The 27,323-nt window shown below is 38.5% G+C and overlaps 1 protein-coding gene across 1 annotated transcript; it reads left to right on the top strand.

Annotated features, from left to right (window-relative positions):
- On the top strand, positions 1 to 26,313 carry LOC100021646 (gastric triacylglycerol lipase-like). The gene is made up of 9 exons (XM_056815082.1): positions 1 to 36; positions 454 to 571; positions 3,392 to 3,590; positions 4,093 to 4,199; positions 7,601 to 7,740; positions 11,755 to 11,901; positions 23,419 to 23,490; positions 25,029 to 25,106; positions 25,931 to 26,313. Exons 1-9 carry the CDS (start codon positions 1 to 3, stop codon positions 26,162 to 26,164), a joined length of 1,131 nt encoding a protein of 376 aa, XP_056671060.1. The 3' UTR covers positions 26,165 to 26,313.
- The last annotated feature ends 1,010 nt before the right edge of the window (positions 26,314 to 27,323 follow it).

Below are 27,323 nucleotides of genomic sequence, written 5' to 3'. Positions count from 1 at the left end.
ATGAAACCAGTGAATCCTGAAGTTCTATTAAGTGTTGTAAGTTTTCTTCTTATTAGGAAAAAAATCACATTTAATTCATTGTTGAATCTATGTTTCTAGGTTGTTTTTTAACATTTAAGAGCTTGAGCATTAATACAGTAGAGCAGTCATATATTTATTAGGAAATGAAATAACAGGGGGCAACTCATTGGATTGAGAGCCAGGCCTAGAGATGGGAGGTCCTAGATTCAAATTTGACCTCAGACACTTCCTAGCTGTGTGAAGGTGGGCAAGTCACTTAACCCCCATTGCCTAGCCCTTACCTCTCTCCTGTCTTGGAATCAATATTTAGTATTGATTCCAAGACAGAGAGTAAGAGCTTTTAAAAAAAAAAGAAATGAAATAACAGGATTAGAATGATTAAAAAAATGGATTGCCAGTACCCTAGACTAAATGCAGCTTTTCTCCAACTAGAGTCAGATCATTCGCTACTGGAAATACCCACTTGAAGAGCATGAAGTTCAAACTGTTGATTCATATATCCTTACCCTTCATAGAATTCCCTATGGAAGAGCAGGCAATAAAGTTTCCGGTAGGTATCAAGTAGAGATAGCCAGGTTTGGAGGCTAAAAATATAGGGTGCAATCTTAGCCTGTTGTTTACTGGCTATGTGACCTTGGGCAAACCACTTCTCTTTGGGCCTCTCTATTCTCCTTTCTCCAATTGTAGGGTTATATTGGATTACCTAATTTCCCTTCCACTTCTAACAATCTTCATTCTTAAATGAAGAAATATTACTTAGCTAAAGACCTTGTCTTTCCTTTAGAGAAAAACAGATGGGGAAGGATTTTGAAACCAACTGGAGAATGGAAAAGTCTTAGAAACTTCATTTGTCCAAGAGAATCACAACCACAACTTTCTATGGAATATTGATTGTAGAAGGACCTTACAATGAGATTCAAGAGAATGAAGTGTGGGGTGGCTATCCAAACTCTGGGATAAAACCAGTCTCTAGGTGCTCTTGATTTTCTCCATAGGAGTGACTCACAAGTCTTTTCCACTGACCAACTTACTCTTGTTCATGGTTCTCAGAGAGAATATTTGCTAATTCTTTAGTAGCCTAGAGCCTCCAGATCAGACTCAGGTACTTCAACCCAGCAAGAGACCACTGACTCTGGTCATGCTGGTGGTTCATTTCAGTAAAAGTGTCTCCTGAATTTCTTTTAGTCCTTTTTCCTTGAGTGTGCCAGATCCCTGAAAGCTGTGGTCTTTGACTAAGTAGAAGCTCAGGTAGTGAGAAAGAATTCTGTCCTCCTGCCACTGGAAATTGATAGTCATCAATAGTAAGTTAGGGAAGCCCAGTTTTAGTGGTAGCTCCATTAGTAACACTTTGAGTGGCCTTAATAAAGTCCCTTCTGTTCTCTGTGTGTGTGTTATTTTCCTTGTCTACCAAATGGGGCAGCTTTGGTAGTGCAGTGACTATTTGGATTGGGAGTAAGTATAGATTTGAGTTTGAATCCTGCCTCAAATACTTTATAACTATGGAATTGTGGGCAAGTCATTTAACCACTTTTGTCCTCAGTTTCCTCATCTGTAAAATGAGAATAACAGAAGTATTTACCTTGCAGAGTCATGAAAATCAAATTAGTTAAACTCTACCAATTGCTATTACTATTATTATTACTTTAATCAAGTTATTTCCAAAATCCCCTTCTAGTTCTTGAAGTTTATTTTGTTTGCAATATGGATAAGGCTAGAATTTTATAGAATCATCTCCATCACTTTCCTTACTTCAGAATGTCAGTGTCTACAGAACAATTACTGATTTTTTTATGCCTATTTCTGAATGCATGAGAGTAACCCAACATGCCTCATTCATATAGACACAACAGGTTGAGTGGAGATGACTATTGAACAAAGGGAAACCACCCTATTCTTGTGGAGTTGACTCTGGACATGCATAGAACAGGAAATATTCTTCTTTATTTTTAATATAACATGTTGTTTCCTCCCAAATTCACATAAAGACAATTTTAACACTTATTTTCCAAAAATTTGATTTCCAAATTCATATCTTCTGAGTAATCCCCCTCCCATTCTTTAATCTCTCCTACCCAAAATGGTAAGCAATTTGATCTAGATTATACTTGTGTGATCATGCAAACCAGATTTCCATTTAAGTCATGTTGTGGAAGAAGACTCATAAAGAAAATACTATGAAGAAAATGAAGTTGAAAATTGGATGCTTAGATTTGCATTCAGACTCAATCAGTTCCTTCTCTGGAGGTGGATGGAATTTTTCATCATAATTCCTTTATAATTGTCTTGAATCATGTATTCCTGAGAATAGCTAAGTCATTCAAAGTTGATTACTGTGTAATATCGCTGTCACTGTGTATAATGGTACCCTGGTTGTACTCACTCCACTTTGCATCTGTTCAGGCAAGTCTTTCTAGGTTTTTCTGAAATCCTACTCATCATTTCTTATGACACAGTAATATTCCATAACAATCATATACTGCAACTTGTTCATCTATTACTCAATTGGTGGACAGTTCCACAATTTCCAATTATTTTCCACCCCCCAAAGAAGCAATATAAATATTTTTGTACAAATAACTCTTCCCTTCACTTTATTTTTTCTCTTTAGGATACAGGCCTAGTTGTGCTAATCTCATTTCCCTTTTTGTTCATTCAATCAATCTGGTAGGTATGAGATGGTACCTCATAGCTGTTTTAATTTGCTTGTGTCTAATCAATAGTTTTAGAACATTTTTACGTATTAGTATAGATGCTTCTCTGTTTGCTTCTCCATGTCCTTAGACCATTGGACAATTGGGGATTGACCATTATTCTTATATATTTGATGGAGTTCTCTGTATTTTTGAGAAATGCTGCCTTTATCAGACACATTTTCCCATGGAACTTTCCCCTATCCTTCTGCTTTCTTTACCATCTTTGTTTCATTGGAATATACTACAATCAAAACGGTTATTTTTGCATCTGGGAATGCTCTCTCTTTTTGGTCCTACATTCTTCCCTTATCTATACATCTGAGAGGGAAACGATTCCATGCCATGCTCCCCTAATTTGCGCCTGGTATCACCATTTATGTTTAAAGTAGGTGCTTGTTTTGAGCTTATCTAGGCATATAGTATAAGATGTTGGTCTATCCATAGGTTCTGCCATCTTGCTTTCTATTCTTCTCAGGGATTTTTGTTAAATAGTGAGAAAATATTGTTTTAAACAAAAGATGAGCCCTTTTCCCTCTGATGGCTGGCTATAATTCCAACTCTTAGCTCCTGTGGTTTGCACATTTCCCCAGGAAGCCAAAGTCCACCCATCCAAGGAGAGATTTTCAATGTTAATGTGGCAGAAATTTGGTTGTGAGTATTCAATGTTTCTGTTTCAGGTCAGCGGCCTGTTATATTTTTGCAGCATGGTTTGTTGTCATCAGCTGTCAGCTGGATCTCCAACCTCCCCAACAACAGCCTGGCCTTCATTCTGGCAGATGCAGGCTTTGATGTGTGGATGGGAAACAACCGGGGGAATACGTATTCCCGGAAACATGCCACCTTGTCAACAAATTCCAGAGAGTACTGGGCTTTCAGGTAGGGAACGCTCCAGTGTCCCTTTTGTGTACCTTGAATCTTCCAAACAGCAGCAAGGGATGAAATCTCAACTTTACTTAATTTCACTCAAGTGAAATCACAAGACTTTAAGTTTTGCCTTGAAAAATCACCCAGTTTGGATCACATTCTATCAGGGTATCTGCTATTCTGTGATACCTCTGCTTTATTTCCAATGAAGCTCTGGATGAAGCAGAAACAAGTCTCCAAAGCTACGTATTGACTTAGAAAACTTCCAATTAACATTGTCTTTGTCGTATTATGCTTTTTTTTATTCTAGACAACATTTCCCAGTGACATTTTTCTTTGTTCTGGCTACACTGGAGATCATTATTAGAATGATTCTACATATCTGTCATGTGATATGTTTGAAGAACAAGAATTGGATCCTGTTTTCACCTAGGAAAAAGGAGGGCTGTGGTTGGTCAGATGTTGAAATCAAAGCTCTGACGTCGATCTGACTTCATTGTTTCTCTTTTTGCAGTTTCGATGAAATGGCGAGATATGATCTTCCAGCCTCAATTGACTACATTGTAGAAAAAACTGGGCAGAAGATATATTACGTGGGCCATTCTCAGGGAACTCTTATTGGTATGGTCAGACTGTTTAGGATCTGAGAACTTCCTCCTTGACTCTCCTTCACAAAGTTCAAGTTTGTTTGTTGTCTTTTTGTGTGGTAAGAAAGAGTAACACATTTGTAATAGGCACTAGTTGTGAACATGGAAGAGAGAAGATGGAGGAGGACAAAAGTTAAAGGAAATGGGACGAGGAGCAAAACACATTTCCTCTTTTTAGAGGGATTTCTTGTGCAAAAGGGAAGATTTATTCATCTTGGCCCAGAGGTTGAAAAAAGAAAATGTAGAAACTAGAGAAAGACAGATTTGAGTGAGCCAGGAAAACATCCTAACAAAGGGAACTCTCTGAAGGGGGATGGAGTAATTTAAGAGGGAGGGAGTTTCTCTTCAGTGTAGACCTCCAAGGGGAAGAAAGGTAACCATTTGTCAGGGTTCCCAGTTGTGTTTTCTGGGGTTAAGTTAAACAGGTCTAATCCCTCTTCTTCATAAAAGCCACTTAAAAATGAAAGATTACTCTTGGGTCTCTCCTATGTTTTGTCCAGGCTAATGGCCTACCAGATAATATTGATGAGGGATGAACACAAAGCTCTTTGCCTTCCTGATCATCCTTCACTGAATGCTTTCCAGCTCATGCATGCTCATTCTATGAAGTGGTATCCCAAATGAAGACTTGACTTCCTATGTCATCGACTTGGGCAGAGAATCCTGGAATTATTTTATTCCCAGAGATGCATTCTAAGCCTATCAAACAAAACAGTCTAAGACTGCATTAGCAGTTTTCCCTTTATCTCCTGATGCCCAGGCCAAATCGATGCTCCCTACTATCTCAGATCAGTTTTGGATTGATTGTCAAGCTCACATTTTTTAATGGTTTTTATTTTTTGAGTTCAAGTTGCCCAATTTGTGTTGATTTCTTATTGGCAAATCCAATGGCCTTTTCTCAGTCTTTAAGTCTCTTGACTTGTTCAGGGTTCTGGTGGCCATGTCTTCTTTTTATTCTCTCTCCTCTATCTCTCCCTGCTTCTCAGTCCCCTTGGCCGCATCGTGGTCAATGTCACAGCCCCTAAATGGGAATGTTCCCCTCTAGGGAACATTCTATGTTCTTTTCTCTCTTCACTTCACTTGGTGACCTCTTTAGTTGCCATGGATTGAGATGGGTATCTCCCAGATAATGTATCCCCAACTCTTACCTTTCTCCTAAGCACAAGCCTAACATTACCCAATATTCACTGCTCTGTTGAAACAGGGTATTCTTTAGACATCTCAACGTTAAAGTGTTCAAATGGAAATGCTTATCTCTTGCCTCAGACTAACCACTCTTCTGACCCTCCGAGTCTCTGTCAGGACTGCCACCACCTTTCTGGTCTCCCAAGGCCACAATTTAATTGTCATCTCCCATTCTTCACTCTCCCTTAATCCACATATCCAAATAACTGCCAATTCCTTTTCTTGACTTCTTCACATTTCTCACACGAATGCCCTTTTCTTAACTTGCCCTTCCAACACTTCATTTCAAATTCGCATCTCTTGATGCATAGACTTTTGCAATAGCCTTTTGATGTTTTTCCTCACTTTCACCAATTCATCCTCTATATAGTGATCATTTAAAACTCTTCACAGCCAGATCACATCCTAACATTCTAGAATCAATAGGCATCTTTCTCTCTTCTCTGCTCTACAGTCCAAGAAAATGGGCACATCTGCTATTCCATAGAGGATGTATCCTTCCATCTCTGTGCCTTGCACTTATTGTCACCCACCCTAGAATGTCCCCCCTTTTCTTATGGACTCGTTGGGATTCCTGTTGACCTTCAAGATTGAGTTCACATGTCACCCTTTTATAGAGAGAGAAGCTGCTTTCCAGTCCCCCAGGTGCTAGTGCAGTGCTTTTGACGTTTAACTCCCATATGCTCTCCATGTTTCTCTCTGTTTATTTGTAGGAATGCCATCTTCTCCCATTGGAATATAAGCTCCTTGAGGACAGGGTCTCCTGTTTCACTTTTCTCTGTATCCCCAGTGCCTTTTCCTGAGCTTGGCACATAGTTAGCATTGATTAAGTGCTTTCTGGTTCATTAGTGATTATTCTAGAGGTTGAGCCATCCAACCATTCCTAAATGAGCTGAGCCTTCTCTTTCTGTCGTTCATTGCTCTTTATATCTTCAACACAAATAGCACAAGAGACTCTGACACTAGAGAGTCCCAGAGAGCAGTCTGTCAGGAACTAGGTTGAGACCAATATCTTATCCCACACTCCCAATACGTTCTCAGTAGATATGCGACTTTCCTATTCAAGGTAGGTATATTAATAAATGGAAGGCACACAGGTTCTGTGCCTTTGGTAGCTATGCATAGGAAATGTTCTCTAAAGCAACAAGGGATAAAGGCAATCACAAGACATTCAAGTGATGACTTTGGTTATATGAAACTGAAAAGCTTCTGCATAAACAAAAGTAATGTATCTAATATAAGAATGGAAATTACTGAATGGGAAAAAAATCATTATTTCAAAATTTTCTAATGAAGATTTGGTCTTTGAGATGTGTAAATGAATCTATATACACATGTATGCATATTTATAGATATGTATACATATATATACACATATATGTGTCATTCCCAATAAAAAAGTGCTCAAATGACATGAATAAAAATTTCTCAAAAGTATAAATATTCAAAATATTCAAAAATTACTTGAAAAAATCCCCCAAATAAGAGAATTGTAAATCAAAACTGTTCTTAGGTTTTACCTCACTCTGCAAATTGGCCAAAGGAGAAAAAATGCCAACAAGAGCCACATAGGCAATATCTGCAGAGTTTCTCCCATCTAGCAATGTAGTGACCCTGATATAATATATTTCCTAATACTGTGTATTGGTTCTAAGACAAAAGGGGAACAAAGGCTAGGCAATGGGGTTTAAGTGACTTGTCCAGGGTCACACAGCTAGGAGCTGTATGAGGCCAGATTTGAACCTAGAACTTACTCTATGTAGGCCTGGCTCTCAATCCATTGAGCTATCCAGCTGCCCCCTAGTTTTTCTTTTAAAATACACCAAGGCTATTTTGAAAAAAAAAAATCAACTGCTCTTTAAATTGAGTTGGTTGGATCTTTGTTTATTGAAGTGCATGCTAAAATCCTGTGAATGGGGAAAAGGAGACAGGAAATGTGAGTGCCCAGGGAGAAACTTGTTGCTCATTTGCCAGATGGTGGGGAAGATTAGCTGACCTCTGAGGCTTAACTTGGAGATTCTTTAACTCTGTGATGCTCCCATTGGCCAGGATCATTCCTAGGGCTGTTCTCTGAGTGGCTAAGCACTCCCTTGTGGCTTCTGCATCACAGATTCAAAGGGTCCTAATTGGGAATTGGAAGGGTCTTCACAGGTCAAATCTAGTAGAACCAAATCTCCTGTTGTCTTTCAGGTTTCCTGGCATTCTCTACCGTACCCCAGCTGGCTCAGAAGGTCAAAGCTTTTTATGCCTTGGCTCCAGTGTTTAACGCTCAGTATCTTAGAAGTCTCACTTTCAAGCTGCTTTTTATGGTGCCTGCGCCATTGCTCAAGGTATGTAATTCCTTTTGCAAACTAGAATTGAACAGCAAGTAAAGGAGAAGTAGAGGATGGATCCTGGTGATACGTTTAGGTTTCAGAGCCATTTACCTAGAGATGGGGAAGAAAACTCTTTTGTGTAAGAACACAGATCCATTCTAAAGTCTCAGAATGAAAAACAGTTCAGTCAGAGGGAACCTTAGCGGTGATCTTGCCCATCCATGATTACATGATTTTGGACAAGTCATGCTTTCTCCCTGGACTTTGGTTTCCTAATCTTTACAATGGGAAAGATGGATTGGGACAATTGGGTAGGGCCAAAAAACTAAATAATTAGGCACCATGTCAAAATGTAAATGGTAAATCTTTCCCTTTTCACTATAGCTAATTAGACAGAAGTCAGTTTTTAGCTCTTGCTGTCTCCCATATCTGACCTTGGCTCCCTCTTTGATTTTGCCTCTTAGTCTGAATTTCCTTCAAAATTCAGTCTAAACTCTGCTGCTAACCTTAGGTTTTCCCACTGCTCTCAGCCACTGGATCCTTCTTTTTCCTACCATGATCTGAGATTCAATGTTTATTGCCTTTATTTTCTATGTATAACTTGGTAATGAAGAGAGAGTTGGCCTTAAAACCAGGAAATCTTGGGTTCAGGTCCTGCCTCTAACATTTATGGGCTGTAAGATGCTAAGCAGGCCACTGAACTCCCCAGAGATCTGGGCAGCACTCCAGAATGTAAGGTCAGAAAATTGATAACCTTCATTTGAAGGACTACCTTCTCTTGGGAGTCACCAAAGCAACAAAGCTTGAGTCCAGTGCCCAAAGCTATTTTGCAAGTGAGTTTTGTATACACTCTTCTATGCAAACACTTCCCTTCCTGAGAATCAACAGTCAATTAACATTTATTAGGCAACTATCATGTGCCAGGCACTGTCCTAACCACAGTCCTTGTCCTCAAAGAGCTTATAATCCAATGAAGAATATAGCACATAAAAGATAGCTGAAAGGGAGGGGAAAGGACCCCACCTGGTGAGGGAATATGGCTGAGAAATCAGGGCAGTCTAAACTGAGTTCAGCCTGGATAGAAATGATGAGATGTCCAAAGGGACGACTATCCTGTCCTCTGCCCTTAGGTGGATGACCTTATGACTCTCCCCTGCTATCAGAGGGACAGATGATCTCATGAAGTTTGAGTCCCAAGGCTGACTGGATCTTGCCAGATGATGAGAATTCCCAATGATGGGTCTGTGGGTGGTGGGGGATGCTCTATGATGGAAAAGCCAAGGAAGTAAAAAATGGGTGTATCTAATGGGAAATGAGACATTCAAATGAGAGTATCCAGCTGATGAACTTGGACATCGTGATGAACATGAATCTGAGTTAAAGAAATAAGAGTCTTTATCTTTGAGAAGAGAAGATTCAGGGAGTACAGAAGGAGCAGGAGAACATCCTTGAAATATTCGAAATTCTGTCATTGAGAAGGGAAATTAGATTCATTCTTTGCATGATGAGAACAAAGAGAAATGGGTAGGACGATCAGCATGAGGTAACAGAGAGATCTTAGGTCAATAAAGGTAATAGTGCCAAACAGTCATATTATGCCATATGGTTTGCAAACTATTTTATTTACAAGATCTCATTTGACCCTTGCAACAATCCTGGGAGGAAGGTGGTTTTATTATTGCTATTTTGCACACGAAGACATGGAAACTACAGAAGATTAAAATTGGCTTGTAGACAGGCCCAGGTTAACCCAGTCATTAACACAGAAATTAATCTAGATGTTAAAATTTTTTAAATTATTTTTCTTATAAAGATACATAAGTATTATATATATTAATAATTACATTCATGAACAAATTTCCACATAAATTTTCTGAAGTTATAAATTCCAAATTGTCTCCCTCCCTCCCTCCCTCACTTCCCTTTCCCCAGAGGTGGCAAACTCAGTCTGGGTTATACATGTATTACTATCTTTTTTAACCCTTACCTTCTATCTTGGAGTCAATACTGTATTGGCTCCAAGACAGAAGAGTGGTCAGGGCTAGGCAATGGGGGTTAAGTGACTTGCCCAGGGTCACACAACTGGGAAGTGTCTGAGGCCAGATTTGAACCTAGGACCTCCCATCTCTAGGCCTGTATCTCCATCCACTGAGCCAACCAGCTGCCCCCTATACATGTATTATTATCCAAAACACATTTCCATATTGCTCATTTTTGTAAGGGAATACTCACATAAAACCAAAACCCCCAAATAAAAAGCCCAAATAAACAAGTGAAAAATCCCATCCTTTGATCTGTATACTTCCTCCCATGGTTCTTTCCCTGGAGGTAGATAGCTCCTTTTGACATTAGTTCCCCAGCATTATCCTGGATCATTGTATTGCCAATAATAGCTGTTTCAAGATTAATCATTCCACAATATTGCTGCTACTGTGTATATAATGTTCTCCTGGTTCTGCTTATTTTACTCTGCATCAGTTCAGCTAGATCTTTCCAGCTCTCCCTCAAATCATTCTGTTTATCATTCCTTGCAACACAATATTATTCCATCACCATCACATGCCACAATTTGTTCAGCCATTTCCCAAGTGATGGGCATCCTTTCAATTCCCAATTCTTTGCTTTCACAAAAAGAGCTGCTAGAAATATTTTGTACAAGTAGGTCCTTTCACCCCCATTTAAAAATCTCTTTGGAATATAGACCTAGTAGTGGGACACTGCTTGGGATACTAATGCATTACTGGATAAAAGGATGTGCTTTTGGTTTATAGCCTTTGGGCATAGTTCCAAATTGCCCTCCTTAATGTTTGAATCAGTTTACAACTTCACCAGTAATGTATTAGGGTCCCAGTTTCCTACATCCTCACCAACATTTGTCCCTTACCTTTAATGTCATATAGGTCAATCTGATAAGTGTAAGATGATACATAAGAGTTGTCTTAAATTATATTTCCTTTAAGAAGAAGGATTTGAAACATTTTTTTCATATGATTGTTTGTAGCTTTGATTTCTTAATATGAGAGCTGCTTATTCATATTCCTTGACCATTCATCAATTGGGGAATGACTTGTATTCTTGTAAATTTGACTTAATTCTTTACATATTAGAGAAATGAAGCCTTTATCAGAGAAATTTATTATCAAATATTTTTCTCAATTTGTTGTTTAACTTGTAATCTTGGTTACATTGGTTTTGTTTGTACCAAACCTTTTAAATATAATATAGGTAAATTTATTCATTTTACATCTTTCCCTTTTCCAAAGATCTGACTGGCAAACTATTCTATGTTCCCCTCATTTACTTATAGGGCCATACTGTGTCTAAATCATATATCTATTTTTACCTTATCTTGGTAGAGAGTGTGAGATATTGGTCTATACCTAGTTTCTGCCATAGTGTTTTCCCTAGAGGTTAAAGATTGACCTAGAGTCAGAAATCTTGTAAGTGTCTGAGGTCACACTATCCTAATTCCAAATCGAGAATTCTACTCATTCATTGCACCATCAAGATACCATATAAACAAAATGTTGGATTTTGAGTCAGAAGACCACAGTTTGAATTGTGCTGACTCTCGATAGCTGTGTGACCTGGGTCAATCATTTGACCTCTATCTGCCTCAGTTTCTTCTTCTGTCACTTAGGGATAATAATGACACTGACCTTCCAGAGATGTTGTTATGATGAAATGGAATATTATCTGTAAAGAGTGCTAAGCATAATACCTAGTACAGAGTAGATGCTTCTAAAATGTTTATTCCTTTATTAATTCCCCCTTCTTGAAGATTCTGGGCAAGGTCTGGATGACCCCTTTTGAGGATATAGTCAGGGACTTTGGGGTTCCTCTTAGCTCTTGCCCAAATCTGATTCTTGTATCTCATGGGCCAGAACACTCAGGCCCTTCAAATTATGTCTCAGCAATTCAAGAGAGAATGTTAGGTAGTGGGTGTGGAGTATCTCAAGATACTGGCCCTGGGGTGCTGTTCTTTTTGGAATTCAGCTGCTATATTTGCATTGGGTTTTTCCTTCACAGCTTTTAGTGGGTGACAAGGTCTTTCTGCCTGAGACTGCTACCAACAAGCTTCTGGCCACTGAAGTATGTGACAATGAAATAACTGGTACCATCTGTGGTAAAATCATCTTCAGTTTGGTTGGATTTGACCCGAAAAACTTAAACATGGTAAGAGTGTTTCCTTTTCCTCTTCTCAGTTGTTAGTGGAGGGCCATTGTTATATGAGAGACAAGCTATGATATTTGTTTTGTCTCTCCAAAGCCCCGACTACCCCTAAGATCACCTATTCTGGAGGCCACAGACACCACCCAAAACTTTTCTCCACTAGGTGGATGAAGCTGTGATGACTCACAAGGCTTCCTTTTGACTCATGTTCTTGGTCTATGCCTCATCCCTTTAAAAACCAAGTAATAACAGCCAGCAATTCAGATACTAATCTCAGGTTTGGAAAGTAACCTAGGTGTACCATTTGATTTAATTCTTGCACCTTCACTTATGAGAAAGTGTTATTATATTATATTATATATTAAATATAATTTTAATTATATTATATATGATATATATGATATATAACATATAATATATGATATATATGATATATAACATATAATATATGGTATATAATATATGATATATAACATATAATACATAATACATAATATATTTATATAATAATTATAATATATATTAAAGATGAAAGAACTGAGCCCGAGAGAGATTGTGTCTCACCTAAGACCAGATAGCTAGTCAGTGCCTGCAGTAGGGTCTCTGGTGGGATTTCAGCCTAGTCTTCCTAAATCCATGTTTGACATTCTCTAATACCACCTAGTATTTCAAAAAGTCCTGCATATACACATGAGCTTACCAAAGAGGTCTTGCTCATAGTCATCGATTTTCATCTTTTTAAAAGGTTCTGGGGCACCTTTTTGCACAAGGTTTTTTCAGAAGATAGATTACAGTTTCAAGGTGCTCTTTGGCGTATCACTCAGATCATGGTCCCACTCCAATAGGAACACTTTTACTAACCAACCAGAAGACCTATTTGTTATAACATAAGGCATATAATTAAATATTTTAGTAAGACTAGTAATGAGATAAGAGTCTTCTGATACACACTTTTAAGTTTTTAATTTTAATTTTTTATATGGAATATTTTTCTATGGTTACAAGATTCATAATTCACTCTCCTCTCTCCCTACCCCCTTACAAGCAATTCCACTGGGTTTATGTGGATCATTGTTCAAAAACTATTTCCATGTTATTCATATTTGAAGTAGAATGATCTTTTAACATTAACACCCTAATCATATGCCTATCGAACTACATGATTGAGCATACGTTTTTCTTGTGTTTCTGTTCTCATAATTCTTTCTCTCAATGTGGATAGTGTTCTTTCTCATAAGTTCCTCTGGATTGTCCTGGGCCATTGCATTGCTGCTAGTAAAAAAGTCTATTATATTCGATTGTGCCATCATGTATCCATCTCTGTGTACAATGTCCTTCTGGTTCTGCTCCTTTTACTCAGTATCAGTTCCAGGAGGTTGCTCCAGTTCACATGGAATCCCTCCAGTTTATTGTTCCTTTCAGCACAATAATATTCCATCATCACCAGATACCACAATTTGTTCAGCCATTTCCCAGTCGAGGGATACCCCCTCATTTGTCAATTATTTGTCACCACAAAGAGTGTGGCTATAAATATTTTTGTACAAGTATTTTTCTTTATTATCTCTTTGGGGGTAAAAAATGAACAGTGGTATGGCTGGGTCAAAGCATAGGCATTCTTTTAAAGCCCTTTGAGCATAGTTCCAAATTGCCCTCCAGAATGATTAGACCAGTTCAAAACTCTACCAGCAGTGTCCCACTTTTGCCACATTCCCTCCAACATTTATCATGTTTCTTTGATGCCATACTGGCCAGTCTGCTAGGTGTGAGGTGGTACCTCAGAGTTGTTTTGATTTGCATTTCTCTGATTATAAGAGATTTAGAACACTTTTTCATGTGCTTATTGATAGTTTTATTTCAATGTGTGAAACTTCCTACTCCTATCCCTTGACCTTGTTGATGAGGAATAGCTTGATATTTTGTAAATTTGACTTGGTTTCTGATATATTTGGGAAATTTAACCTTTGTCAGAGAGTTTTGTTATAAAAATGTTCTCTCAGTTTGTTGCTTTCCTTCTAATTTTGGTTGCACTAGTTTTGTTTGTACAAAACCTTTTTAATTTGATAAAATCAAAGTTATTCATTTTACATTTTGCAATGATCTCTCTCTTGCTTGGTCTTAAATTCCTTCCTTTCCCACAGATATGACAGTTATACTATTCTATGTTCACCTACATTATTTATGATTTCACTCTATATATTTAAGTCATATACCCATTTTGAATTTATCTTGGTATAGTGTGTAAGATGTTGATCTAAACCCAATTTTTCTCATACTATTTTCCAATTTTCCCAGCAGTTTTTGTCAAAGAGTGAGTTCTTATCCCAAAAGCTGGGATTTTTGGGTTTATCAAACACTAGCTTGCTGAGGTCATTTATCCCTAGTCTATTCCACTGATCCACCCTTTTGTCTCTTAGCCAGTACCATATTGTTTTGGTGACCACTGTTTTATAGTATAGTTTAAGATGTAGTACTTCTATGCCCCCATCCTTCACGTTTTTTCATTATTTTTAATAATCTTTATTATTATTATTATTATATTAATAATACATAATATTTATATTAATGATATATTATTATAAAATAATATTTATTATTATTATTCATATATTTCCTGGATATTCTTGATCTTTTGTTCTTCCAGATGAACTTTGTTATAAATTTTTTTCTAATTCTATTAAAAAGTTTTTTTGGTAGTTTGATAGGTATGGCATTGAATAAGTAGATTCATTTGGGTAAGTGTCATTTTTATTATATTAGCTCATCCTACTGTGACATGGAAATCACTTTAAAAGACTGATATATATTAATTTAAGGTCGCCAAGGAATTCAGCTATGTAATTCCTAAATGAAAACTTAAGTCAGCAGTCAACCTTTTATGGAGTTTAATTACAAAGAGGAGGAAGAAAGGTATTAGAGAGAGAGAGAGAAAGAGAGAGAGAGAGAGAGAGAGAAAGAGAGAGAGAGAGAGAGAGAGAGAGAGAGAGAGAGAGAGAGAGAGAGAGAGAGAGAGAGAGAGAGAGAGAGAGCAAGGGGGAGAAGGGAATAGGGCTTAAATACCCCCTCTGTTTAGGCTGGGCCAAAAGGCCCAAGCCCTTAGATAGCTGAGGCAAAGAAAAGAGATCAGTCCCTATCACTCACATGACCAAAATGGAGAAACAGTCTCAGGGGCCTCCACCTCCAGCCTCCTTCAGAGCAAGCTTCTCAGAGCACCACCTCTCCGAGCAAAACCTCTCCAACCACCTCCCTAGTCCTCAGACCCCCGCTATCTTTAAGGAAACCATCCAAGTTCCCTCCCCTCAGTTCTCACATCTACCAATCACTGTCCATGTCTTCCCTGTGCCAATGGTGGCTCTAGCTTAACCCAGGACCGCCCAGAGGTCTGCCCCTTTGCACATGTCTGTTGAAGGTCATATTCTCAAATAATTAAATCTTGATCCTTTTGCTGCAGCCCTTCCTAAATCCTGTTACCCTGAGTAGGGTGGAGATTGTAAGTTCTAAGACCTGGTTCTGTCATTCCAAGTATCTCTATTGTAGCAATTCTAAAATCAATCATGACTCAAAGAAATTCCTGTTCTATGCTTAAGCATAGGGCAAAGCCCTTTCCATTGTTTAGCAAAAGGTTTCTGTCCTAAAGTAGTCTTAGGTAGGGAGGAGAAGGACCCTCCCTACCTAATGTTGGAAATGGGGAAATTTCCAACATTCATAAGTCTAAGAAATTTTAAGGTTTACACTACCCATGAGCATTTAATGTTTTTCCAATTATTTAGATCTAGTTTTAATTGTGTGGAAATTGTTTTGTAGTTGTATTCATATAATTCCTGTGTTTGTCTTAGTAGATAAATTCCTAAATATTTTACATTGTCTCAGGTGGTTTTACATGGAATTTCTCTTTCTAACTTCTGCTGCTGAATTTTGTTGGAAATATAAAGAAATGTTGATAATTTATCTGGGTTTATTTTGTACCTTGCAAATTTGCTATAGTTGTTAATTATTTCCACTAGTCTTTTTGTCAATTTTCTAGGATTCTTTAAGTAGACCAATCATATCATTTTCAAAGAGTGATGGTTTAGTTTATTCATTGCCTACTTTAATCCCTTCAGTTTCTTTTTCTTCTCTAAGTGCAAGCGTTTCTAGTACAATGTTAAATACTAGAAATGATAACGTGCATCTTTGTTTCACTCCTGATCTTATTGGGAAGGCTTCTTGTTTATCCCCATTGCAGATGATGTTTGCTGATGGTTTTAGATATATACTGTTTATTATTTTCTTCTATTTCTATACTTTCTAGTGTTTTCAATAGGTATGGGTGTTGTATTTTATCAAAAGCTTTTTCTGTATCTATTAAGATAATCATGTGGTCAATCTTGGTTTGATTAACAATATGGTTAATTTTGTGAATGGTTTTCCTAATATTGAACCATCCTTGCATTCTTGATATAAAACCCACCTGGTCATAGTGGAGAATCCTCATGATAACTTGCTGTAATCTTTTTGCTGGTATTTTGTTTAAGATTTTTGCATCTATGTTCATTAAGGAGAGTGGTCTGTCATTTTCTTTCTCTATGTTTGGTCTGCCTGGCTTTGGAATCAATATTGTATTTGTGTAATAAAAGGAATTTGGTAAAACTCCTTCTTTGCTTATTTTGTCAAATAATTTGTATATTATTAGATTTAGTTGTTCTTTAAATGTTTGATAGAATTCACTTGTGAATCAACCTGGCCCTGGGAATTTTTTCTTATGGAGTTCCTTGATTGCTTGTTCAATTTCTTTTTCTGAGATGTGATTACTTAAGTATTCTAGTTCCTCTTTTGTTAATGTAGGCAATTTATATTTTTGTAGATATTCACCCATTTCACCTAGATTGTTATATTTTTTTGCCATATAATTGGGCAAAATAGTTCTTAATAATTAGCTTAATTTCCTCTTCATTAGTGGTGAGATCACCCTTTTCATCTTTGATACTGTTAATTTGATTCTCTTCTTTCTTTTTTATTAGATTAGCAAATATTTTATCTTATTTGTTTTTTTAAAGTACAAGCTCCTAATCCTATTTATTAGTTCAATATTTCTTTTACTTTCAATTTCATTAATCTCTCTGTTAATTTTTAGGATTTGTAATTTTAGTTTTTACCTGGGTATTTTTAATTTGTTCTTTTTTTAAATTATTTTTGAGTTTCAAGCCCAATTCACTGATCTCCTCCCTCTCAATTTTGTTGCACTCAGAGATATAAATGATGCACACTTTTTAACTGTTTATCATACTACCATAGTATGATTGGTAGGCAGGATACATAGACAGAGAAAACCTGAAACCTAGAAAATATGAGGAGATAATGAATATATGTGAAGCTCATTTCAAGAATCCATATGGCTGGAGCACAAAGCAGAGAATATGAGGGTATGAGTATGTGTGGCCAGGAAACATTTAGGACTAGAATAACTATATCCCTGGTGCCATAGAACCACTAATATCCTTTAGTGATTCTATCCCTCTAGTCTTATTTCCTCCTAGATGTGGCATTTCTATTCACTGTAGAGCATCATGTTGTCTCTTCTGATCTTTTTTGTAACTCTTGTAGCCACCAAGTGTCTTTTTCTTGCCATGGTTAGATTTAATTGTGGTTGGACTCTGACTATTCAAGTGGTCGCCAGGGATTTAATTTCTAAATCCCAAATGAATTACTAAATTACTAAATTTACTAAATTACTAAAGTAAATGGAATTTATGGAAGAGAGAAAAGGAGAGAGAGAGAGAGAGAGAGAGAGAGAGAGAGAGAGAGAGAGAGAGAGAGAGAGAGAGAGAGAGGAGAGAGGGAGAGAGAGACAGAGAGACAGAGAGAGACAGAGACAGAGAGAGAGAGAGAGGGAGAGAGAGAGAGAGAGAGAGAGAGATCTGGATTCTTCTTATATCAGTTAGAATTTCTAAGCCCCAGAAAGAAGGCAGCTTAGCAAACAGCAAAAGTTCAGACCTCATGGAAGACCCTTCCTTACCGATACAGACTGAATGCTCCTAGGGCACTGAAATTCAATCTGAACAACAGGACAGAAGCGGGGAACCCTCTTCTTTCTGGACTCAAATCAAAAGGTATGCCCCCCAAAAGCCTGAATCTGAGAATACTCAGGGCTAAGGGGAAGGCAGAGCGAAGGTCCCAGGACCCCTCCCCCACAACCCAGAGGGCTGAGCCCCCAGCAGCAGCGGGAACCTCTGAGCGGGCAAAGGTGCTGGTTTGGAGGGTCTACCTTGTGAGCAGTTGGACACCGGGCTCAGGGCATCCAGCTTGGACAGCGGGGAGGAAGCCAGGGAGAAACGGGCTGTGGCTGGGTCCCTCCATTGGGCTCCAGTCTCACCCTTGCCTCGGGCACATCTAGACCAATCCAGTTGAACTAATCCCATCAGAACTCCTCAGAGTTTAGGGAGGCCGGGAAAAGGCACTTGCAGACAGCAGAGAAGCAGCTGGAGAGAACTGGAGAGAGCCTGGGCAGCCCAGCCCTCCAGGAGTCTTCAGAGCCTCAGAGCTTCATACCACATACAGCCCAACACAACTGAACTCAATCCAATCAAAAGCCTCCAGAGGACAGGGAAGCTAACATTCCTCCCCTAGAGACTGTACCAAGAGATCTGACAAAGCTCCAAGAGGGGTGACTGACAGTCCCAAAACCAAAACAAAATGAGAGGAGCAAGAGTACAGACAAATATGGGGAGTAAAGAAGGGATAAATTCAAGCAAACAACAGAAAAAGAAGAAAGAAATTACAATAGACAGCTTCTGCACAGGTAATGAGCAAAGAGCAAATGAAACAGAGGGGGAGAACCCAGCAAAGGAAAAATCAGAAATCCCAGCGAATTGGATACAGGCTTTGGAAGAACTCATAATGCAATTCAAAACACAATTAAGAGAGGCTGAAGACAATTGGGAAAAGAACTTAAAAAACTAAGATAAGTCATCTGGAAACAGAAAATAGTGTCTTGAAAGCTAAAATCAACCAGCTGGAAAATGAGGCAAAGGAGATGAAAGATGAGGCAAAGCAGATGAAAGATGAGGTGAAGAAGATGAAAGATGACCTCCAAAGAAAATCCAAACAAAAGGAAAAGGACGACCAAAAAACTAAGGATGAAATCCAGTCTTTAAGAACCAGAATACAACAACTAGAATCGAGCGACCTCACAAGGCAGCAAGACACTATAAAACAAAACCAAAAGAATGAAAAAATTGAGGAAAATATGAAGCATCTCATTCACAAAACAGAGGATTTAGAAAATTTTTCAAGGAGAGACAATTTAAGAATTATTGGCCTACCAGAAGACCATGACAAAAGAAAAAGCCTGGACATTATATTACAGGAAATTATTTAAGAAAACTGCCCCAAAATCCTTGAACAAGAGGGAAAAGTGGAGATTGATAGAATCCACAGATCACCTCCTGTACTTAATCCCTAACTGACAACACCCAGGAATGTTATAGCCAAATTCAAGAACTATCAGACCAAAGAAAAGATATTACAAGCTGCCAAGAAGAAGTCATTCAGATACCAAGGAACCACAGTGAGGATAACTCAGGATCTGGCTGCATCCACACTGAAAAAAAGAAAGGCATGGAATACGATATTCCAGAAAGCAAGGGAACTGGGTCTACAACCAAGAATCAACTACCATCAAAACTGACTATATTCTTACAGGGGAAAGTATGGTAATTCAACAAAATAGAAGAATTTCAAGAATTTGTAAAGAAAAGACCAGACCTGAACAGCAAATTTGATGTCCAAGCACAGAACTCAAGAGAATAATCAAAAGGTAATTAAAAAAGGGGAAAAAAGAAAAACAAAAAAATTTTTTAAGAGACTCAATAAGTTAAAATGATATGTATCCCTATAAGAAAAGAGGTCATTGGTAACTCTTAAAAAATGTTGTTATTAGCTGGGCAGCAAAAAGAAGTATACTTAGAGGGAACAGCAACAAACTGTATAGGATGAAAGGACAAGACATAAATAGGTATATAAATATATGCATGCAAAAATACATACGCATGAGTATGCATATATATATATATAACTAGAGCTTAAAATAGGTTAATATTAAAAGAAATGGGAAAAGAAACAAATGGGGGTAAATTTATAGGTCATAAAGAAGCTCATGGTGAGAGGGGGGATAACATCAATACACTGGAAGGGTAAAGAGGTCAGAGACAGGAAATACTCAACTTTTACATGCTTTGAAAGTGACTCAAAGAGGGAAAAACAATCCAATCCATTGGGGGCAGAGGATAGATTTGCACCCTATAGGGGAGTAGAAGGGTAACAAATGGTCTGGTGGGGAGGGAAGCAGTACAAGAGAGGGAGGGAGCGGGGGGTTAATTTTAGAAAGACTACAAGGAAAATAAGGTGGGGGGATAAATAGGGAAGGGGGTAGAAAGGGAAGTAAAATAAGGGTGGGAACAAGGGGGACTGTTCAAAAGAATTTCTTAGCCCCATCCAGGGGAAAAAAGTCTCAAGAAGATGGCCCTTTATCAGAGGTGTAAACCTCCAAGAAAAGACAGGGTCACTAAGTCAACCTTTCACTCACCAATAGTGACCATCTAAAAGAAAAATCAGTCTGAGGTCTCCTGAGTGAATTCCTCCAAGGGTCCAGTTCCTCCAGTCCAACTCTGAGTCATAAATCCTCCATCCAACTTGAATCTCAAATTGAATATATATTCTTATGGCCTCTGATCCTCTTTTTAAAGATCTTTTTCTCTTGTGTCACCTCCCCTAAATTTCACGTCTACCAATCACAGCAGATGCTCCTCTTCAGGACTGCCAACTCTTTAGTTCACTTCTTTGGTTAGATTATACCTGTTGGGTTACTTAACACCTTTTTTGGCCAGTTCACCTTTTGTAGTTACTTAACACCTTTTTGTAGTTAAAATGGGGAAAATCTACTTAAAATACTGAGTTCTCACCTTTTGGGGATTCAAATACAAAAATAGATTGTGGATTACAGTTCAGTCTTCCCAATAAAGGAAGAGCTAAGTATCTTCTTTGTTACAATCAGGGGAGAGCTAAATCCAATGTTCACATCATCATTTGGGCTTCTCCTATGTTCAGGACTGTTCGATGCTTATTCTGGCTTTTATCTTCTTGGAAGTATTAACCATTTTCAAAACTATATGTAAATATGCAAATACCCCCAGCTAAGAGGGATTCAAAGAAAATCAGGCACCATATCCTCAAGGCAAGATTTAAAATAAATATTCTGTTGTTTGTACCTGAATTCAAGTCCATTGTCCTGGGTAATTCATCCTTGAAACCCTTATGGGGATTTTGAACTTCCAAAACCCATTACATGGACCTCTATGGAAGAAACTACACAGGTCATTGTTGAGGCAAGGGTCCAACGAGTACTTCATAGTCAAAATACTTTCTGGCATGAGATGCAAATGAATCAGAGTGAGAAGAAAAGCTAAGTAAAAGCCTGGGCAACATCAATGTCCTGAATCCCATGCTTGACTCAAGCTCTCTGAATATGAGGGAGTACCATAAAGCCAGAGACAAGTGAAACCCAAGCCTAATTTTGATGCTATATTGTGGCTAAAGATAACTTCTTGTAGTTAATTCTCTTCACCTTTAAAGAAGCCATATTGAAAAAATACAAAAGACCCTTAGTAGGACATGCTCTTGCTAAGAGTCCATCTTCTGCTCTAATATTCATTGTAAAGGTGGAGAAGGAGAAAATGGGGTTTGGGCTAAAAGAAGGAAACATTTAGAGGAAGAATAACACATCTTAAAAGCATTTGAAAGTTGGCCAGATGGAATTCTAACTTAAGGTCTACGATGACATCCCCAATAAGCTTTCTACAACGCCACGTTATCTCTTCAAAAAACGAATCTGATGAAGCCTGAACTAACGAACATCTTCTCGGGTTGTCCCTTCTTCCCATTTCTATTGCCAATCCCTCTCACCTTCTGTTTCTTGAAAATGGCCAACGGATTCTTTATTTTTCTACACACCGTCTAATTTGCTTACCATCTTGGCTCAGTGTGTGCAGTTTCTGCTGACCTTTTATGGACTGTATGACTCTGCAGAGCTCACTTCTGCTATGCTTTAGGAAACTCTCCAGGACTCTGAATTTCAGAGAAGTTACCAGTCTGAATTTGTAGAGAGATTTCCCCATCCAAGGCATTCCTAGACCAATAATATCACAGGTCTTGTCCCTCCCTCCTATCCTACATATTAAGGAACACCCTTGAGAGTTCCTCTTTCATTTTGACTCTGCTGGGGACTCCCTGAGGATTATCAAACACAATTATTTCTCTTGCTATGTATTCGAGCGAATCTTGTTTGCTTTTTAGATGGATGTCAGACCCCTGGGTTAATGCAGAGGTCTCTCAGGGGACTTTGGATCCATTTTAGGAAGTCTATGAAGTGAATTTGGATGGGAAAATTTGCACTTTTATTTTCATTCATGTTTAGTTTCCTTATTATCCTGTGGATCTTGTTATATGTATTCAGAACATGACTCTGAGGACCAGATCCTTTAGATGAATCGACGTCTGAAGGGCCTGGAAAGCAAAAAAAAAAATTCAAAGTCCTGCTTGAAGTGAATGTTTTATTCTACTAAATAACAAAAGTGTTTTTAATGCATAATAAACAAATGATCTCATCGTTATGTCAGTGTAAGGTGCTCTCTACTGTAGAATGGCAGTTGGTTCCCTTCTATTGCCCTCAGGAAGTAAGGACTGTATTTGAAAAAGCTTGTATCCATGTTGGTCATAACCGACATTTTGTTGATTGACATTAGAATTCTCCCTGTGCCTTATTTATTGCTATTGACTATTGACTATCGATTGCTCTTCCTTAGGCCTTTTGAGGTTTTCTTGTCAAAGATGCTGGACTGATTTGCCTTTTCCTTCTCTGCTTTCTGTCTGAAGGAGGCTCTTCAGACAAACAGTTAAGTAATTTGCCCAGGGTCACCCAGCTAGTAGGTGTTGGAGGAGAGATCCGATGACTTTTCTGGACTCCAAAGTCCAGCACTCTATCCACTCCACCACTTAGCTGCTGGGAAAGTCAAGTAAAGCACAGAATAAAAAAGGCACCCAAGGCTGTCCATTTGTTATCCTGTTATTCAGATTCCTTAAGGATTATCCCACAGGTCTCTTCAAAAATCATTATTTCCTCCCCAGACTTTCTGGGTCTACCAGAAGAGAAATGGCTTAATCCACGGCCTTTTCTCATCTTTCTTTTCTTCAGGGTCATTTCATTAGAACGGGGAGCATTTTGCTTGGTCTCATGGATTACTATAGCCAATTTTTTCTTAACTCTATGGAGGACCCAATGCTGGTGCTTCACTCTAGGCTTAGCCAGGCTGGTCCTGAGAGAGAAGCCCAGCCACCTACCAGACCTGGTCTGGAGAGCTTTCCAGCATGATAGAATCTGCTCAACAATCGGCTCCACTGACTGAGCCTTCCAGACCCAATTTAGGCTATCAGAAGCTCTTGGAGCAAAATTTGTCAAGAAAATAAATGATTGCTTTTTCCGTTTAGAGCCGAATTGATGTCTACGTGTCACATGGCCTCCAGGGAACATCCGTCCAGAACATTCTCCATTACGCCCAGGTACAATTTGGCCAATGCTTCTAGAGTGGGAGTTGAAGACTCTCGAAATGTCTCCACAAAATATGGAAAAACAACCTAGTCACTGAGTCTTGGGCCCCCACATATCTAGAGTGCCCGCTGGGAGACCCCAGCTTTAGGCCTGCCAAGGAAAGCCTTTTGTCATTAGTACCCTGTTCTCAGTGCCAGCTTCCACCTCAGTAGGCTTGGCTTGCTTTTTCTTCCTCTGAGTTGTGTCACCTTTACAAAATAAGCTTCTTGTAAATGATTCCTTTTACTTGGATATTCATCTTTTATATCAAGAGGAAATTTCACATTTTCAGCACAGCTTAGAGTCCTGTGACAGAAGCTTTACCAGGAATCATAACAGACTGGGCTAGAATTACCAAAGTGCCATGCTCAAGAGTGGCATTCGTAGCCCTTTGCAGCCACCACTGGACTCCATAGCTTCTCCATATCACCAGGAAGTTAGCTTTCTCCTTTGCACTCATTCTTAGTTAGAATGAAATCTCAAAGGGAAGGCTTCCAAGTTCAGAGCTACTTAGGTAAAGTTCCATTTTTCCATTTCACCCACTCAACAAGGCTACCTAAGAAGATTTAAAACTCCATGAGCTCCTCAGCATATGATCAAAAGACCAACAGCCATCCCAGGGGTTTTCCGCACACTGGTTTGTCTATTTTCATGTAATACATACTTAGGGAACTCCCCAAAGTTGAACGATTCTCAGCTCCCACCCATTTTTCCTCATTTGCCCAGAACCTAGAGCCTTTTAAATATTTCTTCCAGATTACATAGATATAATTTTTAATAATCATTTTTTAATATTTTGCTATCGATGTTCTCTTACTCCCTCCGTTTCTTTCCCCTCCCTGAGATAACATATGATATAGGTTATATATATATACTAGCATTCAATATTTCCACTTTTATGTTGGAAAAGAAGGCACACGGTGCTTCTATGGGAAAAACCCTCAAGAAGTAGATAAGGTGAGGAATGGCAGCTTCACTAGGCACTTGGCCTCTCTCAGTTCCTTTTAGGTAGAAGACAGAATTTTTTGTCCTGAATCTTTCGTAGTTAAGTGCATCATTGCTATTACTGTGTACAGTATTCTCCTGGTTCTGCTCACTTCACTATTTATCATTTCATATAATCTTTCCAGGGCTTTTTTTAAACCCTTAACTTCTGTCTACAAATCAATACAGCAAATTGAATCTAAGGCAGAAGAGTGGTAAGGGCTAGGCAATGGGGGTTAAGTGACTTGCTCAGAGTCACACAGCTAAGAAGTATCTGAGGCCAGATTTGAACCCAGCACCTCCTGTCTCTAGGCCTGGCTCTCAATCCACTGAGCTACCTAGCTTCTCCCTCCATGATTTTTTTAATCATAGTCTTATTTTCATTTAAAAAGGAATACATATATACATATATTATATATAATATTTTCATCTTTCTAGGCAGGATGCAGTGAGTTTTAATCCACTGAACATGAGAATGGGCAATGTTTCCAATTCCTATGTTTCTTTTTGTTTGTTTCATTTTCAGACTTTTCACAACATTCCAAATGTTACACAAGCTTTTGACTGGGGGTCTCGAAAACAGAACCTGGCTCACTATAATCAGGTAATTTTTTTGGAAATAAATGATGATTTTTTTCTTTTTACAAAGGCAATCAATGAAGCCAATTAGAACAGCAAACTAGGCCCCCTGACCACAAATCCAGCCCACTTCATTGCTTCCCTGCCAAATATGCTTTGGTAGTGAGAATTGAAAAAGCTATGAAACCCCCCTCGTGATTACTGTCCTTTAGACTGCATGTATCTATCTTGTTCATGGAGATGTCATGAAAATTTAGTCCAATACTTGGCCAGAATCTGCATTCTCTGAGCCTAGAGCATCCCTCTAGGAGTGACCTAGTGACCAGATCAAAAAAAGATGACTCATTCTTCTGGTATTTGGGCCAGGTCCTAGCCTTACTTGGATTTAGTGTATGGGAGAGAAATTTTTTATAAATAAATAATGTTGATAGTTCAATGGAGAGATAGATGAAATTCATATCTATAAATGAATGAATATATATATGAATCAATATTGTTAGTATATTGCATTTATTAAAGTATAGCATATATAAAACATATATCATATGAATATATGTTAGAAATGCATTTATATATTTTCATATTTATATATTTCATTTGAAATAATTACTTTTAAAGAACTAAGATATTCTTCTGGCCTCCATCAGAGTTGTATTATGCTCTTCCTTTTAAAAAAGTAAACAAAGCCATCTATTATCATTTTGGGTTCTGGAAGTTCCATTTAGGAGAAAAGAAACATATAAAGCCTTTTGATAGAATCATATGCAGAAGTGACTCACCCACAGATGTGATATGGCTTTGAATTGTGACTCTCTGTAAAGACTCTCATTCTCTTTTGTGTTCATGCAGTCTATTCCTCCAAGGTACAATCTGTCATCTATGAGAGTCCCAACTGCACTGTGGAGTGGTCAACATGATTTGTTGGCTGACCCAGAAGATGTCGCCAACTTAGTCCCCCAAATCCCCAGCCTGATTTACCACAAGATTCTGCCTACATACAATCATTTGGATTTTGTTTTTGGTCTTGGTGCACCTCAAGATATTTATAATGAAATGATTGAGATGATAAAGGAAACCTTATAAATATTTGGTTGATGATGAAATTACCTTATCTTTCTATAGGGATTGGGTTTGAACTTATTTTCTCCTCTATAATGCGGTTCTTAGAGAGATTATGAGACTGTCTACTTCATGTAAATACATCGAGAGAAATAAATAATCTTCATCCTCAACCATGTCATTCATTGCATTCTGATTTCTATCAATGATGCTGTAATCACACTGCCAAGAACTCAAGTGTTCCCCAAATTTTGATGTTACAATAAGATGCTTCTCCAATTTCTTTATAAAATGATTAATGAGAAATAAATTTTATTGCTATCTTTTGTTTCCTCATCACAAGCAGTTTTAAATACTCCTTCCTGGGAGTCAAGATGGCAGCTTAGAGGCAGCAAAAGTTCAGAACTCTTAAAACCCTTCCTCATCAATTAAAAACACGATGCTTCAAGGGGACTGAAATCCAAATCTAACAGGACAGAGCTAGAAAACCCTCCTGCTGGACTTCACTTAATAAGTATGCCCCACAAAAGCCAGGATTCTAGAACATTCGGGTTTAAGGGGAAGGAAGAAGGAAGGTCCCAGGACCCCTCTCCCACCTAAAGTGCTGAGCCTCCAGTGGTGGCTGCAATCTCTGGGTGGGTAAGGGTGCTAGTCTGGAGGGAGTACCTTGCTGGCACAGTGGTGCCAGGCTCAGGGTGTTGAAAACAGGTGGCAGGGAGGCACATGGAGGAGAATCACAGAGAAGGCAGCCTAGTCCCAGCCACAACACTTCATGTTACCCCCTTCTCAAGATTTTGGCCTCAGGGCACATCCAGCTCTGCAGATCAACTCTGCTCTGGCTCAATCTTATCAACAGGGTCGATAAGAAGCCTTCAAAGGGCAGGGAAGCTCAAACTACAACACCCCTATTACAGACTGCTCTGAGAGCCTTGCTGACTAAGCTCCAAGGGTAAAGGCTACAATATTGATGGCAGAATGGGAAGCCCAGCTCCTTTTCAGCTTCAGCTGCCTTCTGGGGAAGATCTGACATCTGGGCTCACCCTGACCAATCAACAGAGCAGAGAAAAAACCCCTTCAGGACAGAATAGCCCAAACCCACAGATCCAGCACATAATCAAAGGAGCAGGATTACAGGATATTATGGGAGGGGAAGGGGAAGAAGGTAAAAATATGAATAAACAAC

The sequence above is a fragment of the Monodelphis domestica genome, chromosome 1 (assembly GCF_027887165.1).
Source record: "Monodelphis domestica isolate mMonDom1 chromosome 1, mMonDom1.pri, whole genome shotgun sequence".
In the NCBI taxonomy this organism is placed as follows: domain Eukaryota; kingdom Metazoa; phylum Chordata; class Mammalia; order Didelphimorphia; family Didelphidae; genus Monodelphis; species Monodelphis domestica.
This window is presented reverse-complemented; position numbering and strand designations above follow the sequence as displayed.